Below are 21,565 nucleotides of genomic sequence, written 5' to 3'. Positions count from 1 at the left end.
TCAGAGCAATTGCAGGAGCTACTACTATGAATCTGTCACAGATGCTACTCGATGTAATCTCCAACATGTAAGAGGAGATGTTCTTTCATTTCAATTTCATGATGCTCATCTTCTAATCCCTTACAAAATAATTGTCAGATCCTGGCATCCAACTCCAACTTGTATTCTCGGGAACAGTTTCATTTCATCTTTAGTGTTTCACACTATTGCTGAGACAGGAGTTTTTCACTTCTGAAATGATGCATTTTTAGGATGTGATAGTATTTGTCCGTCTTTACTATATCTAAAGCATTTCAATAACCACATTATCAAACAAATCAACTATGCCAGTAAGACACACCTGAACGAACTTCCAAAAATCTAGTGACTTTCACGGAAACAATTATTCCCCGGTTCATCCAAGAAACTTTTGGCTTTCAGAAACAATCTATTTTCCATGAATTTTTTTTTCTCTTTTTTGAGGAAAATCTACTTTCCGTTGATTCTATTTCCTCGGAAACAATCTATAGTCTCAGACACCAATGTCAGAGTAAGATGTGTCTCCATGGTTCAACAATCTTGAAACTTAGGAATCATAACAAGTACATACTCAATTATGAAAAGTATCATCACAACCCTCAGGGGGGGAAAAAATCCACAAAAAACAGTTATTCAATAAAAATACGCTCAGTAATGGTCTAAATGCACTAGAAAACAATTTCCAATAGCAGCCAAAGCACACATGGAGATCATTATACTTTGCAAAAGGAGCATGCAGGGGAAAAATACTTAAAACACGTATAGCGCATCTGAAAGATGCAAAATGTGAGAATCAACAGGCGTGATTATGAGCAAGAGCAAATTAGTGAGTACAATACAGCAGACATGGATGAGCTATTTATGCCCACAAATGGTGTTTCCTCCTTTAGGGTTCAGGATTTTTTTTCGTTTAGAGTTTTTTTTTTTTTAACGATTTTGGGTTTTGTTAGGGTTTACGGTTATGGTTTTTATTTGGATTTTAATTAGGGGTTTTTATTAGAATTTAGGGTTTAGGGTATTAATATTCACGGTTTTATTAAGATTTAGGGTTTCTTATAGCTTTTATTAAGGTTTAGGCTTTTATTAGGGTTTTATTTGGATTTAGGGTATTATTAGGATTTTTATTATCGTTTATGGTTTTTATTATGGTTTAAGGATATATTAGTGTTTTTAAGAGGGTTTAGGGTTTAGTTTTGTTTAGGGTTTACGATTTTATTCAGTTAGGGATTTTAGGGCATAGTTATCATAATCGGACCGTATGTTGACTTGGTCAAAGATCAGGTCATTGCGTTATTTCTTCAATTAGTGGTTCACTAGATCGGAATACTAATTTTTTAAAATATTGAAATAATATATATAGATAATTCTAAATAATCAAAATAAAAATAATCTATTTACAAAAGTAATGTAATTGTATTATATCCCTCAATATATATATATATATATATAATTTATATATATACCCTGAGGTTACTTTTTTAAATTAAATCATTTAATAAAAACGAAAAAAAAATTCCATTAAGTAATACATGCAAAAAAATTAAATATTTTGGCAAACATATTCATTTTGAGCAATATTCATATAAATATGAACTATAGATGAAAATACAAACAAATAAGAGACTTTTGAAGGCTATATATGCAGAAAAACTAATTTTAAAACATAAGTTATAAGCTAGATATTTTCAAATTTTAGGACTAAAATACCGCTAAGATATAGAGTAAAATAATTAAATATTAAGGATAATAAAGTAACTTTGCAAAAGCACTTGGCCCGATAGTTTGCCAAAAAAAATAGCCGGGTTGCATGCATCATTCTATCTCTCCATAACAAGCAAGGCTATTTGAGTGGTTTTGTTTTGGCCTAGTATAACAACACAAGAAAGCCGAGTTAGTTGATTTTTACTGGGTCTATTGTTTATTTGGTCTGATAAAAAAACCAAACCAATTTGATATTGATAGACAATTCATCAGTTCACTGGTTCGACCACCTGATCTAGTTTGATTTTGATAACTATGGGTTAGGGTTTCATTAGGGTTATATTAGAGTTTATCTTGGGTTAAGATTTTAGAGTTTAAGGTTTTTATTAGGGTTTAATTAGAGTTAAGGGTTTAGGGCTTCATTAGGGTTAGTTAGAGTTGAGGGTTTAAGGTTTTATTAGGGTTTAGGGCTTCATTAGCGTTTTACTAGCGATCGACTTAGGGTTGAGGACTATGGTTAGGCTTTAGGGTTTAGGGTTAGAGTTTAAGTTTAGGGTTTAGGGTTTAATCTCACCCCATTGTCAAGAGCAGCCCATCCATGCTTAAAATTTTCATTTTTGCGATAAGATTTAGGTTTTGAGGTTTTTATTAGGGTTTAGGATTTTAGGGTTTAGAGTTTAGGGTTACAGTTTTGTTAGGAGTTTTACCATTTTGAGTTACGATCTTATTGGGGGTTTTATATGGTTTTAGCCTAAGCCCTAAAATGAAAACCCTAAAACATAATAAAAACCTTAATGAAACCCTAAACCATAGAAACCCTAATCAAACACTAGTAAAATCCTAGACCCCAAAATCCTACGAACTCTAATTAAAATGTAAACCCACCTAGCAAAAACCTTTAACTCAGATGCTAGTAAAACTCTAATGAGACCCTAAAACCCTAACAAAAACCTAAACCTCAATAGAAACTCAAAACTCAAATAAAACCTGAACTAAACCTCTACTAAAACCCAATGAAACGCTAAAGCCTACTGAATCCTAACCCTAAACTATCAGCCCTACTAAAACCTAACCCCCAAATACCCTAACAAAACCTAAACCTTAAAACCCTAGTAAAATCCTTAATCAAACCCGAATAAAACCTAAATCCCAAATAAACTCTACAGTAATAAAAATAGAAGTATTGTACTATGCTAGACAACATCAACAAATCTCAATGTAAGAGTAATATGTGCTTCCGTATGATTCAACAATCTTGGAACTTAGGAATCATAAGCACATAAATGCTCAATTGCTTCCTCCGACTTCCTACTGGCCTTGTACAAAGTGAACAAACAAAAACTAAAATATGGATAATAAGGGATTGCGAGAAACCAATGCTGAGAACCATCGTTTATGCGAGGTAGAAGCACAAAGGGAGCTAAAACAGGTCGTAAACATTGTCCGAGCCAAAAGGTAAAGATATAACTTTCGTACGAAGACCATTACATAACCATTGTTGTTTATTTAAGCACCAGACAACAGTGCGCAATTATGAACACTAAACACTATGGATTACCTTTCACTGGTTTTTGTTAGAACTGTTAATTTCAATTAATAGAAATTTAAAAAAAAACAAACAAAAAGAAAGAAAATAGAAGATTTACATGATGACTAAGAATTTATACAGAGCGGCGGCTTATATAAGAATAGACCGGTCGACAATAACCATCTTTTAAGCCTCATAAAATAATTACCACCCACTAATAATTATACAGACTATTGGAAACCAGCCACTCAGCAGCTCATGATCAATGACGGTGTTCCTCTTCTAGGGCTAGTTGTATCCTTGACAAGAACTTAACTGCAAGAGAAGTATCTCTCATCTTCGCCGATACTGAAGCTGTGCAATCCGATCTGCATACATTGGGAGGCGCACTATCTCTCCAATCTCATTCAAAAGCACTTCTTCCGTGATATTATCATTGATGCTTCTCATTACCTGTTAATCATACAAAACATTAGTACCATATATATGTGTTGTGCATAGGATAAATGTATACATATGCATAAATACAACATTGCATGTATATGAACGGGTGATAAATCTTTGGGGAAAGAGAGGTGATGCCTTTCGGTATGTGTTGATATCATTAGGAGTCGATTTATCTGCTCTGACGCGCATACAAACCCAACATCCTTCCTCTGAGTCCCAAGAACACTCAACAATCTTCCCTGAAAGGGAAGAAACATCCTCTTCATCTACAGGAAAATGGAAAAAGGAATATTAGTCTCAAAAGAAATTGACAGCAAAATGAAAAGCTAATGAGACTTCAGACCACTGAAGTCTGATTGTGACAATTATGAGAAGCAAATTTATCAGACAGATAGAAATCATCAAGTAGTCCATGAATACTCTTTTGCGTGAGCACAGATGACAGATGTGGTAACAAGGATGTTAATATGTGGCACTAGAGGGTGCAACCCCTAAATGGTTTAGTTGTAAAAACTTTTGACGGATAATTTTTATAAAGTTCGTCACACTATCTGGGAAATCAAAATTAAAAAAAAAAATCAATAACTTTCTTTAGCTCCTTAAGCCATCAGGCTTAAACATGCGCACCACTGTGATTGCACGCATTTGCTAAGAATGTTATTTTCCAGACATGCACCTTATTTCATATGGGAGCATCCTCCTCCAGGATTGGTTAAGAACTTCAGATGACACTTTTTGGCCATCCCAACAGAACCACAGTTAGACAGGTTTAAAAACCTCTTATAATGGAAGACTAGTTTTTGCACATTCAATGCAAATAGGTGCTGTTCGATTGAGAACAAGTTATTTTAGCTATAAGGATGGGATCGAGCATATTCTGAATCTCTGATAAATGTGGCCCATTGACCAAGCTACTTCCTATCAAAAACTGAATAACCCTGGTGTATCAGAAATCCAGTAGATGATCGTCTTCGTAAATGCCTGGCCACACTGGCCAGTAAATTTTGGTACCACCAACCTGGAGCTGTCTATAATTACTTTTTATTTAAAACATTAGCTTTTCAGGAAAAATGTAAAAGAAGAATCTAGAAAAGTAATGCATTCATATTCACCTTTGAATACAACGTGGGCCCCATCCATGAGTTTCTTCTTCCCTCTCTCATAGAGGAAAAGTAACTGCCGACTCTCACTACCCACCTAGACACACGAAACATAAAACTGAAGCACTTAGATACTAATCCACAACCAAAATCTAGAATACCAAACTTTTTAATCAAATGAAATTTAGATATATCAGAATCAAAAACATAGACAAGTAAATAAGGTCACATAAACCTCGAACAAAAAGTCAACTGAGTTCATTTCTGGATACTTCCATTTTAGAAGCCCTTCATGTGTCCGAGTGACGTAAGGATCATCCCAACCCTAACGGAAAAAATCCACAAAAAACAGTTATTCAATCAAATAAGCTCAGTAACGGTTTAAATGCACTAGAAAACTATTTTCCAATAGTAGCAAAAAAACACATGGAGATCATTACATGCCTGCACAAAGAGCAGGGGAGGTAATACTATTTATGCACAGAGCAAATTAGTAAGTAAAATAAAGCACATCAATGAGCTATTTATGCCCACAGAAGGTGTTTGCTCCTTTAAGTTGCAAGGTAAAATTCGTAACAGAAAAGCAACACATCCCAATAAGTATCTTTGGAGATATACAGACCTGATTTATCTATCTAATCAACGTCTTATGCATAAAATAGTTGACTGAATCAACATCTATATATGGAGAGTAATTCTTAAGTTTAACATTCTATTTATATGTTCTGCTAAAAGCTACAATTTTACCATCAAATTGACTGCTTGATATATGAACTCATTTACATGAATTGCATTTTCACCCCCCAAATGAGGGAGACCTCTTTAATCAATTCTCAAAATTTTGAGGGTGGCTAAAGGTCCGCTTCATGTGAGTCATGGTGGATGCATATGCATCTACATATAATTCATTTAAATACTATTCTTAACAAAATTATAAGAAAAATCAAGTCATTGACAAACTGATAGAAGGCAATTTATAATTCAGCATGCAGCCAAATGTAGGATGTCTAAAGGACCAAAAATGCTACCGAACTGGATTGCACATATCCAGAGTTCCAGATATATCAGAAAACTACCTAAAGGATGGGCTGCCATCAATTAAATGACCATGTATTCAGCAAACTTGCGTAGATCATTTAATCAGTATTATAACTAGAAATTTTGCTGCCCATCCTTACAACAACTTTGATTTTTCAGTATGCAAATAGAAGAAATACCTGAAATATAAGTCCATCAGCTGCATGTGAAAGCCTTGGAATGAATTCCTTGAGTAACTTAGCAACAGTGGACAATAACCAGAAATCCTTTCTCCTGACCTGCTCAATTGAAAAGAAGTCATTATATCAATAAACTGCAAATGTCAAAAGATATTGACAAGATTAGAAAGTAAAATATGCTAAACAACTCAAGCTTGTTGTTTAAGTTTCAACATACGCCAAATGGTTCTAATTCATATTTATAGAGTGGGTTGCATTTGCCTTCGCACTCAAACTGCTTTCTCTCTTGATTTCGAGGCCGGATTATTTCTTCCTCAAGTAGTTTCCACCTATCAGAAAAGGGCAGCTGCACCAACAAATCCCACCGCAGATCATAATCTATTAAAAGTTAAAACAGCCGTTCCAAAAATAGTGACGAAGAATCAGATGTAAACTATCCATACATAATAACCGTAGAAGTTTCTTATTTCACCTTCAGGTAAGGAGAATAATTAATGCAAACTCAGAAGCAAATAATGATCTGAATGAGAACCTTATAAGTCACAAATGTGCACAATAATCAGGAAAGCACAACACAGCATTCATTTTAGGCCAATACATGAACTAAATTGTGCAAAGAACATGAAGAGACAAGTCCAGTATATAGCAAACAAAAGCCCAAACCTGTTGAAGATCCAAGTCAGCAAAATTCAGCTAATAGTCCATCCAATCAAGTTTCTAGCACCCGTTGGTAGCAAAAGGGCTTTTACAAATTTCAACAAGTTTATGTTTATATCAGAAGTGGCCAAAAATAGGGTACCAAATATGAAAGGGTATTGTGGTATGAGGAAGAAATAAATAAAGGAAAAGGGCTTATGACTCAGAATTACTAAAGTAGGAACCTATAGCAAAGGAGGGTTACCAACATATAGCTATATGCAAGGGAGGGTGCTAAGACAGCCTTCGAGGTCTCAATATACAAGATTCACTAGCAGAGAAGCCTGATCCTCTGATAACCTGCCAAAATCACCACCAGAAGTCGTAAAATGGAGGAGGACAGCATCTCCAGAAGATCAGAACTAAACAAATAATAGACCTAGACACAGAGACTGAGGGCTTATAGAAGAGAATCAATACCAGAACTCTAAGAATAATAGAAGAGGAAAAAAGAGGAAGAAAAGGAGAGATAATTAATGCATGGCTAATTTTTGGGCTGCCCCACATTTAATCTCAGCCTCCAAAGTATACCCCTAAATTTTCTAAGCCTGCTGATGTACTGTCTGTTGCAAAATATTACAATACTTAAGTTTCATGATCTAAATTATCCTAATGAACAAAGTAATGATGAAATGATTCTATTAAGAAACTATTAAAATACAACAACAAACAACTGGCATTACAGTTTTAAACTCCAAGCTTAAAGGCTAAGGAAGCTACACATAAAAATAATGCATTAAAAAATACACAACTTATGAGAAAAGAAAAGTTTATCATGAGTTTACAACAACTAAAATAACTTTTGCTACACTAAATTAGTGATATTAAAAAGAAGACCGGTACAGTATAAGCTTAATACTATAGCAAAGTTATGGTCAATACCTAAAATCAAGGTATGGAAATGGATGTGGAGGGCCAATAGAAGATCGAAACTTATCCAATATTGTGAAACACTAAGCCCCCGTAAATTTAGGAATAATTTTTTTTTATTCTGGCATACAACTCTTTCTTCTACAATAATAGTTAAACATCACAATAACTCTATTCTAAAATACAAATACTATTTATCAAAATTACATCTTATATCACACACAAACTCAATTACTAATTTACTTTTAATATCTATCACATCAACCTAGTTTATATCAAATCAAAAGATATTTATAATAATTTAATAAAAGATAACTGGTCATTCACTTTATCACGTCAAAATAATTATTATACCCTTATTTCATAATACAAGTAAATAACACATATAAATATTTATTCTAGAATCGACTTTATTCTTAAAGCAAAGAGAGTTAAGCTAAAAGAAACATCTCCCTTTTGGAAGAGTACCGTAACAGAACATGACCTATGAGATTTGCAGTTAACTACTAATGTTGAAAGAAAACTGACTTAAAGCAATTTGGCCAAGTAATATAGAAGTAAGTAGGTTACTTCAAGTAATATTAAAGATGTAGCATTACAAAATTATAATATCTACCTTTATTTTAGAGCACAAATTAAGAGCCATCAGATCATAGGCTAAATATCTTCTCTTCAACCCTGCATCAGGTATTGTGTCGATAATCATTTCTCCATCAATCAAAGTCCCATCATGAAAGCCCTTGCAAATGACAATTACAAAGAAATTTACAATGTGCCTATTAAGATATAATAGCATCTTCTAAATATTGCATGAATTTTCAAATACCAGCACTTGATAGATACCTCATTTATATTCTTGAAAGGAAACCGCATCTGAACCCTTCTAAAACAAAAATTTCTATCAATCAAGTAACAGCCGTCCCTCGTGATAAGCATCATATATCGTGTTCCATCAGCTTTCCATGTAGCATAATAATACCGCTGTCTCAATAATTGTAGATTCTCCCTACATATCACATTTATGTTAAAGAGTAGTCTCAACTGGACAACCCAGTAATGTTAAAGAGTAGTCTCAAGGCTCTGGGCGGCCTCTTACATTTTAATCGCGTTTAAGTTTCCAATTTCGCATATAAAATTAAGTGTATATATTTTTCATAGTCAATGCAATTTTATTATAATAGAGCACATATAAATTTATATATACGGTGCACACTAGAGTCTGTAAATAAAAAAATTCAAATGTAATTAAATTGCAAAACCCCTATGCTCTGGTTGCAAAATATTTCATATTCGGATGCTAAACAACATCAAAATTTACAGCACTTGGGTCTCGATGTCGTCTCTACCTACTAAACACAAAAGACAATTTGGTACATTTTCAACTTCAGCAAGAAAGGAAAAAATGCGATCATTTAGAACCAATGATTAAGGAAAGAAACTCTGTGAAAGTATATGACTCAAGATTTCAACTATTGGAGATGATCTTGCTTGCATTAAACAGCCCATCTAAGTGCATATAACATGCTTATCAGCTTGTTGTACTCCCATGCTTCCAATTTTATTCATGAGGAAAGGCTTTCTAACTAATTCAGTTAGTTTAAATGTAACTTACTACTTGACGCCAAAGGATCTTAGCAATGCTCGTGCATGGTCTCATGTTTTCTACTGCTATCTAAATCAAGTGCACCAGCATTCAACAAGTAAATTATAAGTTTATAACTTGTGATGCCCTTTTGGATAATGCAGAACCGTGTAAAATTCTTAGCAAAAGGTCTCTTTGCTGCCCTTTTTATATGGTATAATATAACTCCAAAGCAACAGAAGTGAAAACTGGAAAAGACCAAATAGTATTATCTTGATGTGACAAGTACCTGACCTATTACTTTAAAAATAGCATCACTAAATCAAGTCAGACCAAAGTAATACTGCAGGAAAAAGGCATAGGATAACAACATAAAATAACTGAGAAAATCTGGCAGATATCAGATATAGGTCTGAGAAAGAAAGTTGCAAAAGATGTTAACTATTAAAAACAGATGGGAAGAGATTGTCACGATCAGTCGGAATTTAAACAAAACAAAACAGATTAACTTTACTTGACAAAATGAGATTAGAAAAGGAATCTGGAAAATATGGACCTGTTAAGAGAAACAGGGTGTGAACCTGGAAACTGTGCATTGCCTCTCCCCTAAAAAAAATAAGAACAGAGTTTCAAATATAAGAAAATAAACACCAAATATTAGTCATTTCACAAATTTTACAAATTAAGTAAAATTTGCATTTAAGGACCATTCAAACTGAAAACAGAATAAGATGGAAATTAATGACATGGAGGAAGAAATTATCACTAGGCTGACAGTATTACAGAAACTAACAATTTCACTACTTTCACCATTGCACAACCTAAGATAAAATAGACATGCTTACATAAGTATTAGGTGGCTAAAAAGTTTATTAAACATGTAAAGTGTAAACCCAAAGCCAGATGCAGAAAATAGATTGCTAGATGATAAAGGCTGCAGCATCAAAACCAGAAAACAGATAGCTGGGGGAGCAAGAGAGAAAATTAATGAATTTGTTCAATTCATGGAATGCTGATTAAAAATTACAAAATAATTGAAGAACTACATAAAGTCGTTGGGGGGTCAACAGCTTCGGCTCCCACCATATTGGGTTCCAGGGAGGGCAGGTAAATACAACTTTAGCCCCATTAGTAAAATGATCATATACTTGTATCTATGATACTCAAAAGTCAAAACCACATGCCAGCAGTGCGGAGTGGCCAAACAGCAACTATAAGTCTTAAGTGAAAATAAGAATTCATAATTAATTCCAATAAAAAAAAGACTTGAAATCTAGTCACCGCTCAGGTGATATAATGCAGATAAAATTCTACTTATCAATTATCTCAACAAACAGCATGCAGAATATGGTACAACTTAAACAAAGTTCGGGCCCATACTGTAGGAATTAATTCAAGTAACCGGTAACATAAATGGCGCAAAGCATCTTGTTGGCCATAAGGTATTGCATCTCCTAAGACATCATCATTAGTTATATTTTTATTCTCCATCTGCTCCTGCAAAAGAAGTTACGAAAAATTACCAAATCTTGATACTATTCCCCAAATTTACTCTGCAAAAAGAAAGACAGTTGTAACTACATTGTGACTATATGCCAAAATAAGGCCAAACAATAGGAAAAAATTATCATGTCTATGACCTTGCCAGACAAGGCAAAACAAAAATCATGTCAGCAGTTTTAGTCAAAGAACAGCAGTGTGGCGTTCACATCACACTTTTAAAGATGAAAATTCAGCCTGGACACTGGACATGAAAGAAGAAATGCAATGCTGAACGGATAACCGAACTGCATGACATTCCTAGATTTTATGTTTCACATTGTCCATTAATTGGTCTCCATATATTAGCATCCTCACATCCTGCTTTCGAATTACTAATTCCTTATTAACATGGCATAATTTCATCATACTGTTTCCCGTACAATACTCTTGAGGCAGGGAGCGTGTATTAAATACTTATAAATCAGGGAAAAAGAAGGACAACAAGAGGAACATAAATACCTTAAGCATTATGAAATAAAACGCTAATATTATTTAACAATATTAACACCCTAAAATTACTGACTAATCGTGTAACACAGTTAATAAAAAGTCTAAGATTCCCATGCAACAAACAGACAGACAAATTAGAAAAGTTATTATATACAATATAATTAATTGTCTTAGTAGGAGTCACATATTAAACAACACCTACATGTAGAAAAGATGAAGGATCACCATCATCTTCTTCATCCTGCACAGCTTCACCATTGAGATCGAGATCAGAAGATCGTTTCCATTCCGGAGTGTGAGGACAAGTCATATTCTCAGGACTTTCATGATAAAATTTATACAATGATTGAACATAATCCTGCTTATATATTCCTGGAGGACGCCTTTGAGCAAATATATGCAATGCCTGACCAGTAGACACACAAAAACAAAAATAAAGAAAAATTAAACAAGTGCCAGAGAAGATAAGATCATAAGAAGTAATATGCTAGGCAAGATGTAAGCTTTGATAGCTAGACACTGCATACCTCCGCAACATGTGACAATTGTGAACGCATTAAATAATGAACGATCATAAAGCCTGTACGATTATGCCCATGAGTGCAATGAACAAGAATATACTTTGGATTCTTCATATGCTTTTGGCGTTCCACAAACTGCATAACCTAAAAATAGAGTTTCATGGAGAAGATTACTAAAGCAACAAATGATAAGTTGTTTCAAATGAGTTCATCAAACGAAAGGTAGTAAGTTAAAGCAAAAGAAGAAACCACCTTGTAAAGCAAGATAGAGACCAATATTAAAATATGACAACAACACATGAAATGCGCATTGAGAAAGATCAGATGTAATAAGCTAGATAATTAGCATCACTAATCCAACAGATGAATCAGTACTATTTTGACTTCCACAGATAAGCTATGCAAGTACCCCTAATATCATCAGTTTTTAAAAATACATAATATCAACTTCACAGATATATTTAATTTTTATTAGATCAAGTATGCTACATAATATAAAGTATTAATAATTCATCCAATGCTTTTGCGCAAAGATAATAAGAAAACTATACATTTGTGTACATTTAGCCAAACAGAAGAAGCTATAAATTGCTAATATATTTGGATTATCACAATTTATCTGAACAAGATGTACAAAATTTGGTAAGGAATGAATTGAAATACTAAAGTTGCATGCCTAGTCATTTAATCTGTAAAAAGGTAACCTTAACCAGCATAGCATGCAAAACGTCACTCAAATAATAATGAATAAATCCACTAAAAAGAAAGAGAAACAAGTGTTTTTACCTCATAGACAAACGTGTTCACAGACTCATTGTCAGGTACATCATCTCTTCCCTTGCATGGGATCTGCAAGAGTCAAAGAGGGTTAAGTTATAGAAGCTGAAGAACTGTCTATGGACATTCTTCAGAAAAAAAAATTAAAAAATAATAATAAAATTGAAGCTGAAGTTTCTTTATTATCTGGAAAAACAAAATTGATACCAGAAACTTTCTTACCTTGGCATGCTTAATACCTTGATTTGTCCATTCTGATGGTGAATAATAGCGGCTTGTATTTGTCAAGTCAATCACCAAACCAATCTGGAGGACAAACTCGAAAAAGATACATTTATTAATGTCTACAAGAAACCACTGAACATCTAAACATGAAGTTGTGACTTTTCACACTCAAAAAAAGAAAAAAATAGTGCAAGTCACAAAATTTTAGTCAGCCATTTCATAAATTTTTGTCATTGGATCTACCTTGAAGGTTCCAAGTTCCTCTTTCTCAAATTTCATACATACTTGATTTCCTTTTACCAGTGTGGAACCAGAAAACTATAAATGATGGTTATCAAGGGAAGCACTACCTAGAAGTTCTCATCTGAGAACATTACATAAATTCGATTATTTTCACTTTTCTTTATTTTGATTCAACGACCTTGAGATCCTCACAATTTATAAAAAAAACGCAGAACCTGGATCTGTGAGATTTATGGGTATATATAGCATAATCCAGCTAGAAGTTAGGATCTATTCAAAACATAATACTTAATTTTATCATGCTAGATTCACCTTCTGCTACAGATTCTAATATCAAGGAAAACAAAGTTAACAACAACAATAACAATAATACATGGTCTGCAACATGCAACAAGAAAATGAATTCATATAACTGACCATGATTGGAATGATATATAGATTGAATGTAGACAGGCATGTACTATGTTATACTGAGAGTCTTATACATTTTAAAATGTCTTGCTTCCTTCCCTATAACTAAAGTTATAATTGTGATCTTTAAACGAAGGAAAAAAAAATTCATGGAACCAAGAGACTTATCAAATAAACACAACCACTGGATCTGCAATGATGCAATATAAATTCCATGACTCTTAATTATTACTTCGTTACCTTTTCTATCGTGCATGAGCACAATCGTTGAACTTATCCAGTGATAAACAAGCAAGCATCATATTTAAAATAAATAATATGAACTACTTACTTCCCGTCCTGCTTTTCTTTGTTTATTGATCACTTGTTTAGAAGAATATCTTTTGCCAGGAGCAACAGCGTCATTATATGTCTCATCTAGAGGAACTTTAGATGGGATAATTTTATCTATGCACTGACCAAAGGCAGGGCAATCCAACCAACCTGCAAAGCGTAGAAGAACACAAAATTGAGGTACTCTCATATACTCAATCTGTGAACATGACTGCGTGTATCGACCACTATATTATTCCTTGTGCAAGTTATAGTTGGAAAAGATGACAGGCAAAGGGGAAAGCAGAATAACAAACAGCCCAAACGGCGACAGTGCTCTGATTAGGAAAGGAAGAGAAGAAAAGGAACATCGTAATTCCTAAACTTGAAATAAAATCAAGCAGGCAGGAACAAGATAATTTACACATAAACACACGCCACTGATCTCTAAGATGCACACAAAAAGATATCCAACCTCCCATGGTTGTATATCAGTCGAATAACAAACAAAGTTATATATAAGAATTGACAAAACAAAAAGGTGTGTCTGCTTTAATATACATAATAAATTATTTTTTTCTCACAGTACATACATCAACATAGGCCAAAGAATGAAGCAAGAAGACAAGCTATATGGTCAAGCACTACTCCAATGTCCTACTATATACTATATACAGGCCAAGCAGATTCTTAAAGCAGTTCCGCAGCCTAGCCTTCTTTTACCGATATCTAAACTTCTCACTAATTCAATCTGGAAAAAAAACGGATTACGGCTTTAAGCGTTGACCCAAATGTTTGAAGATACTCCCACCCCTGCTTGTGTTCCAATCTAGGTGGAGATAATTTGGTTGAACTAACTTCTGATGTGGAATCACCTAGCAAAGAATACGACTAAAAGTCACATATTTTATTGTTTTAATCAATCCATAAAATAATTACATGCTAGATTATTATACACAAGTATAGCACTATAACAAAAATTAATTTCACAGAAGATAATAAGCAAGTCTTTAATTAGCAAGACCATCTTCCTTACAAATTCCTTCCTACTTGAAATAACAAGAGGATGTAAATAAAGTGGAGACCAAATTAAGTATTAAAAAATAACCTTTTAATCAAAAATTACAATCTAAAGGGCAAACCTTGAGGAAGTTCTCTGTTTCTTCCATAAAATCTATTACTTCTTTGTTGAGCCATGTAATCATTCTTTGGTGGTTGGGAGAATCGTCTTTGTCCATCATCATTAAACTCCCGTTTTAACTTACGTCGCCGTTCCTCCCGCTCCTATTGAGTAAGAAATATCAGCTATTGTATATATGCATGAACTTCTTTACAAAAACAGGCATAAATGTAAACAAATATCTACTCCCATAACTAGGCTACATACACTAATGGAAAAGTACCATCAAACAACTACACAGTCCACCAGTACCGACGGCAACAAAAAAGCAGGAAAGAAGAATCCAACAGGAGGTTAAATAAACAATCATGCAATTAGCTAGCAAATCTACAGAAGTAGTACCCAACAAAAGCCAATTTTCTAAGTGGCATCTATAGGATAGTCTTTGAGATGAAAATTTGATGCCAACACAACAATGAAAGAATAATAGAATATGACTGCATCATATAACTACAAAGATGAATAGTTCCCCAAGTACTTGCACCAGCACATAATACTTCTACATGTCATCATAAGAATGTAATTGCTTCAATCAGCTCACCAGGTACTTGCACCAGCACATAATATTTCTACATGCTCATCATACTTATATTTATGTATGTTACCGCCCACCCAAGGTTATTAGTTATCTGCATAATGAGGTTTTGAGGAGGAAAGGGTATTCAGGGTTTTAAAGGGATATGCGTCAATGAACTGCACTGGTATTGCATCCAAGGTATAAATTAGAAATAGAACTATGGAAATGATAAGAAAAAAGGAAAAATCCAAGCAAAACCAACGAGCAGCTCCTTCATGTTCTTCAACTTCTGATAATGTTACTAGTAAGCCACACCAAGGTGGACAAGTATAAATATCAAGAATGGTGTGTACCCTGCGCATGGTCTCCACAGCAGATTCCACGCGTTCTTCCTGTATAAGATCACCCTCAACCTCTTCATAAGGCTGTTCATCTTCTTCAGGTAAAGGTGATGCATTTAAATCCATGGAGTGGCTCATTCAATATCCACCATCTTCAGTTTCCTTTAATGATTCTTAGCTAGAACAAAGAAGCTGATTTTAGCATTGATTCTGAGAAGGAATAAATCAAGTAATAAATCATACTAAATAGAAATCCTAAGTTGCATTAACCAAAAGGCATAAAAAAGGAAATAAATCAAGTAACAAAGCATACTAAACAGAATTCATAAGTCGCATAAACTAAAAGAAATATAAAAAAGCAAACAATTCAAACAAGTAACAAGGTAAGAGCAACCATCAGTGCTGAAGAAGTAAAAATCCGGTAAACCTCGAAGGCTCCGACATAGTTTTTTTCTTTCTTATAACACAAGAATCAAATCTGGATTCTAGACCTTTTCGAACAAAACATCAATCTGAGCTTGAGTTCCGATTGGAGTTTAGGCACCAATGAAGCACAAATACGAATACAATACAATACAGATATGGCAAATTCTAAAAAACCTACGCATAACATTGCATTCAATATTTCAATTAATAGCAAGCACCAATGAAGCACGGATACGGATACGATACGGATATGACAAATTCTCAAAAAAGAGGATACCATACGCTTAGGATACGGCAATAAATATATATATATATATATATATATATATTCTAGTAACAACCTATACATGCATATGTGCAAAAAAAATTATATTCTAATGACAGCCTATGCATAACATTGCATTCAATATTTCAATTAATAACAAAAATGAGAATAGTAAATATCAAAGACAATTAGACAAAGAAAATATCAATATTCAACAATTAATACACTAAAATGAGAATAGCAATTATCATTGAGTTCAATATGAGCAACTCATAGGGTCATACAATAAAGTTTATAAAGTACATCCACAAATATTAAAGTTTACATCAAATAATCAACATTTCACAATTTGCATAACATCAAAATGAGAGTAATCATAAGTCAGTATTAAGATAAGCATTCTAACATTCTAATTTAACATACAATCAAAACAGAAAGGTTATACTAATTTAGCATTTATCTGTCGTTTTTCTTCTCTGAAATAAAACAGAGTAAAGTTTTCTGAAAATTTTAACAGAGAAAATCTAACAAGGGAAGTTCCCTGATTTACCTACTAATTTAACAGAGAAAAACACAAAAAGAAAATTACCTACTAACTTAATCATTCCACAACAATTTTAATAAGGGAAGTTCTCTGAAGATCTGCACAATTTCAAAACAAAAAATTCCAGAGAACAAGGGAAAAAACTGAGAAAAGAAAAGAAAAAAAGGAGGAGAATGGCGTGAGAGAGGAAGATTAGCGTGTGAGAGAGTAAAAAAAAATTAGAGAAGAAACTAAGAGAGTGAGAGAGGAAGATGCCGGCGTGACAGAGTGAGAGGAAGATCAGAGTCGTCCTCGGCTAGTCATTGTAGAGGGTTGTCTGCTGGTTCTTCAAGAGAGAGAGGGGAGAGGGGAAGTGATGCCATCGTCGTGGTTGCCAAGAGACGGGCTAGGGCACAAATTTCTTTAGAGAGGGGGAGCACGAAACAAAAGGGTAAGCTTAATGGGTAGGATAACGAGTTTATAAAATTAAACCCGCTCAATTACCCATTAAACCCAAAAACATATCAGGGTGTATCCCAAACATATTCAGGCCATATCCATTTGTATCCACCATGTATCCGAAAATAAAAATAAAAATTTTAATCTAAATACTCTAAAAACGTATCTGATACGTATCAAATATGGATAATTTGCCCAATATGGGGTATCCGTGCTTCCCAGGCAGGCAGTAGTAAAAAAAAAATAGATAAACTCCACATATATTTGTGAGAACCACTTTAAGATGTGCTCTAGCCAGGCCCATAGTGGCTACCAGTAGTACAAGTTAGCTAATTTAAAAAGGGTGTCCTAGTGCACGAGGCTCTCGCCCTAATCTCACTTTTGAGGATGTTGTTTCTAGACTAGAACTCGTGACTTTTGGTGTGGACTATATGATTGTATACTTCTAACTAGACTTGCTTTCTCCAATAAATTGATCGGCTAATCAATCTCAAATTCCAAGCCTCACTAAGCCCAATGATTGCCTGAACACACCCAAAAGAAATTAGTAAAAATGTCTACTTAACCTAGTCTTAATCAAATTAGTTTTTATATATATTGTTTTCTAATAAATCATCACAAATATAGGTGTTTGTGTGAGATCTAAGAGATATTTACAGATCTTAAACTGAATCTTCACAATTTCATTATTTATGAAATTCTATTCTAGGGTGTCAGAACAATGTGTACAGTGTCCGTCAATTAAAAACCCTGGAATCCTAAATAAATAATAGGGTGTAGATTCAAAAACTACAAAATCCCATCTTAATTCAATCATTTTTTTTGAAAAGCCGCCACCACCACAAAAAGGGTATAGGTGGCCAAGATTTAAAGGTTGGGTCGCCTTGCAGGTGACCCGCTTTGGGGGGATGGCGGGATGGCCCACCGTACAGCGGGTCGGGTAAGTTGATTGAGTTTGAGAACTAATCGTTTGAAAAAAAAAACAATAAAGGCCTAGAATTCCAAACCATCTCCTCTCCCTTTCTCAATCATCCTCTCTCAAGCTTCCATACTTTTGGACGATACATGGCCAGCGACAGTGACAAGCTCATCTTCCTCTTCAACCCAAGCTGCCTTCCTCTTCCTCCCGTGCAGTGCAACAAGAGGGGGTGTAAGTGGCTGGCGAAGGCTCGGACAATAGGGCCAATTTAGCCTACTAGCTTTCTCTCTCATTGGAAAATAAGTGCTCTCAAAAGGGGAAGATGTGGAATAGAATGATTTCGGATTTATAAATGTTGAGTTTGTGAATTTGGGGGGTTCTAGTATCTCGATTACGCCCTTAGTTGCTTCATTCATCTACATATATGGAGATGGATTGGACGGTAGTAATGGAGCCCCAAGTGTTTATGGTGATCTCAAAGTAAGGTTACTTTTGGAATATTAGGGACAACGGTAATGGAACCTCAAGTGTTTACTATTTATGCCCTTAGTCGCCTCTCTCTCTCTCTCTCTCTCTCTCTCTCTCTCTCTCTCTCTCAATCGACACATATTACTTTCCACCATAAGTTATTTAAAATAGCTATTTATTGTAACTAAAATTAAGAAATAATATGTTCATGCACTAGTCACTATAGTTTCATTTACTTTAAGTGATTAGTTATTTATTTATAGTTTTGATCTTGTTATTTATTAAACTCATTTATGTATAAATCAGTTTATTACAAATAATAAAATATAATATATTAGTATATATTATATATCATATATAACTAATCTTAATTTTTATATATTAAAAGACGCTAGATTGCCTTGGCGCCCGCATATTGCTTAAGCGCTATGCAGTGGCATGAACGTCCGCAAACCACGGCTACCTTTCAAAATATTGAGTTCGATGTACTATCTCTCGTTTGAATCAATGATAAGTGGTAACTTCAGTTGATTTACAAATGACTAATGAATTAAAGCTACGAAGCATGAATACTTCAATCAAATAAGTGTGTCCAAATACTTGTTGGATGCTTCACAAATACATGATAGGATACTTCTTTCATTTGCTTGACATTTTCTATTTCACAACAAGCCGCTGATCCCAAATATTTGCCAGATATCGGTCATTTTCTTCTACTCACCTAAGGTTCTTTATCAAATTAAGTGCAATCATATAATTCTTTGCCACCTCCTCCCACATCAAACAATGCTCTCCTCACTCTAAAGATACCTTCCAATGTTTCGTAAAGTGCTCACCATATGCAGGCCATTCACCCCATCACATAAAGCAAAAATAGTACGCGTACACATATATCGCCCAGCATAACATATCCATGTAAAATTTATAGTAATATGAACCCCACATTATAAATTTATTGTGATACAACCCTACATTTTCGACCCGTCCAAACCTAAATTTGGCAACCAATATCAAGAAAATCCAATACGTATCCATCATTTTTGCAGTATAAATCATGTTCAGATAGCGTCATATAGAAGTGATCACAATAAATAATCTCTAAAGATCCTAGGGTAGGCTCGTTGAAACCGCTCAATTAAGAAAGACAATAACCAAAGGTCCACAGAACCCAAGCCACATGATTCAGAAGCCACTGTCGAAGATGAGAAAGATTTAGGGTTTCAACTTTTTCAGTAAAAACCGTAAGGGAGGAGAGAGGAGAAGTTGAGGTCTTGGGGATGACTGGGTAAGGCGGAGAGAGAGAAACCACTAACCGTCGAGAGAAGATAAACCACCACCGTCGACCACCGTCAAGACTTGATAAGAGGCTGTTCTTGACCTCTCGTACGGGATCGGAAACGAAGAATAGATCTCAGCTACGATAACGAAGAAGAAAGAACCAATCGATTAGAATAATAAAGCAAACCCTAACCCCTATAAAGAGAGACAATAAGATGAACGGGAGAGAGAGGGGGAGAGAGAGAGAGAGATAGAAAGAGATAGCTCGAATCGAGGGAAGAACCTGGAGATGTGAGGAGGACGGCGTCGAAGCTTCTCTTATCGAAGACGGAGGCGCCGTTCCTTCGGCCGGAGATTCTAGAGAGAAGACGAGATGATTGGGGAAACGAGGTGTAGAAAGAGAGGTTGAAGGGCTCGTAAGTTTAGGGCTCGGGTTAGTACGAGTTTGTCAGTGAGTTAAGTTTCTCTTCTCTAGGAACTTTTTTGCAAGTATATCCCTCTAAAACCATTTATCTGATTTTAGACCTTTCCAAATTTGGTGCACCCCTCGTAGTTGAGTTTTTCGTAAACTGGACGTCTGAGAATGGGGTGTGGTGTAGTGGAGCAGAATTGAAAATAATTTCGAAATTAGATTTGTGATTAAGTTTTAATTAAAATAGTTTAATTTAAGTTTATTTCGAACTAATTTTGAGCTCAAACATAGCTCTAACCTAAACAAGCTCATTAATAAGCAATTTTAAGTCCTAATCAATTTGGGCCTAATTTTGAGCCCGACCAATCAAACTTTATTTTGGCTTGAATCGAACTTAAAAATAAGATATAATTCAACTATAAAAAGTATGAATATTACAATAATATAGACTAATAAAAATCTCTAGATATTTTGAAAATATACGATAGAATTAAAATTTAAAATTAAATTCTACAATATCAATATCAGTACATAACACTTAACTTGAATAAATTTTAAAACATAACAAAACGGCAAAAAGCTGCCCAATTTCGGCAAGTGCATGGAACCTCATTCTCTATAAGAAAAAATTATATTTAATTTTGTGCAGATAATATTAACTCATAGTGGAGAAGTTCTCTGGAGTTTTCATCAACTATTACTTCTCTTCCTCTCAGTTGCATGTGATATTAATTTGGCCAGCACCCAATATAATATCAAGTTACTGAATTGAGAGTAGCTTATAGCTTATATTTTCTTGTGGTCAAATAACGGCAACGCTTACCGATCTCTTAAAATAGGTCCTAGGTAGTGCTTAACTCCCATCATTATGACAATAAAACATTTAATTATATATGGGAGAGATGATAAACTTGGTATGTGAAGACATTATTTTCGGATAGGTGACTTTTTTTTTTTCAATTGGCGCTGTTTTGAACGTCTATTCTTCACAAAATTTCTCACACGAGAAGATGATAGATTTGTCTTCTATCTCTTCTCGTTTCGTGTTTTCGTCATCCTTCATATGTTATGCTGCTTAGATCACTGTAAATTTTGCTGAAAATTTTGACTGAAGATCTGTTTTCAGTAGAGAGGATA

General features: G+C 34.3%; 1 protein-coding gene across 5 annotated transcripts; it reads right to left on the bottom strand.

Annotated features, from left to right (window-relative positions):
- Positions 1-3,250: 3,250 nt before the first annotated feature.
- On the bottom strand, positions 3,251-20,595 carry LOC140788023 (uncharacterized). Of its 5 annotated transcripts, none has more exons than XM_073137105.1 (19): positions 20,300-20,595; positions 20,052-20,153; positions 15,691-15,856; positions 14,783-14,924; positions 13,660-13,811; positions 12,672-12,755; positions 12,459-12,521; positions 11,679-11,816; positions 11,354-11,557; positions 10,540-10,656; positions 9,716-9,765; positions 8,421-8,583; positions 8,194-8,316; positions 6,229-6,357; positions 6,012-6,110; positions 5,030-5,119; positions 4,807-4,891; positions 3,830-3,960; positions 3,251-3,700 (listed from the first exon to the last, which is right to left on the bottom strand). In XM_073137105.1, exons 3-19 carry the CDS (start codon positions 15,814-15,816, stop codon positions 3,581-3,583), a joined length of 2,016 nt encoding a protein of 671 aa, XP_072993206.1. In that variant the 5' UTR covers positions 15,817-15,856; positions 20,052-20,153; positions 20,300-20,595; the 3' UTR covers positions 3,251-3,580. The 5 variants fall into 5 exon arrangements, with proteins under 5 accessions (XP_072993206.1, XP_072993209.1, XP_072993207.1 ...); XM_073137108.1 differs by having other exon boundaries at positions 10,540-10,650; XM_073137106.1 differs by having other exon boundaries at positions 15,691-15,851; positions 20,300-20,447.
- Between the last annotated feature and the right edge of the window lie 970 nt (positions 20,596-21,565).

This window comes from Typha latifolia, chromosome 5 (genome assembly GCF_019914945.1).
Source record: "Typha latifolia isolate L0001 chromosome 5, TyphaL0001v2, whole genome shotgun sequence".
Lineage (NCBI taxonomy): Eukaryota > Viridiplantae > Streptophyta > Magnoliopsida > Poales > Typhaceae > Typha > Typha latifolia.
The sequence above is the reverse complement of the archived record's forward strand: the minus strand, read 5'-3'. Positions and strand labels throughout refer to the sequence as shown.

Coding starts and splice junctions, on each gene's coding strand:
- LOC140788023 (XM_073137105.1), bottom strand. CDS start 15,816: ATGAGCCACTCCATGGATTTAAATGCATCACCTTTACCTGAAGAAGAT. Junction 9,766..10,539: donor TACTTGAATTAATTCCTACA/GTATGGGCCCGA, acceptor TATTTTTTTTAG/GGGAGAGGCAATGCACAGTT. Junction 5,120..6,011: donor CTGATGGACTTATATTTCAG/GTATTTCTTCTA, acceptor TTTTTCCGTTAG/GGTTGGGATGATCCTTACGT.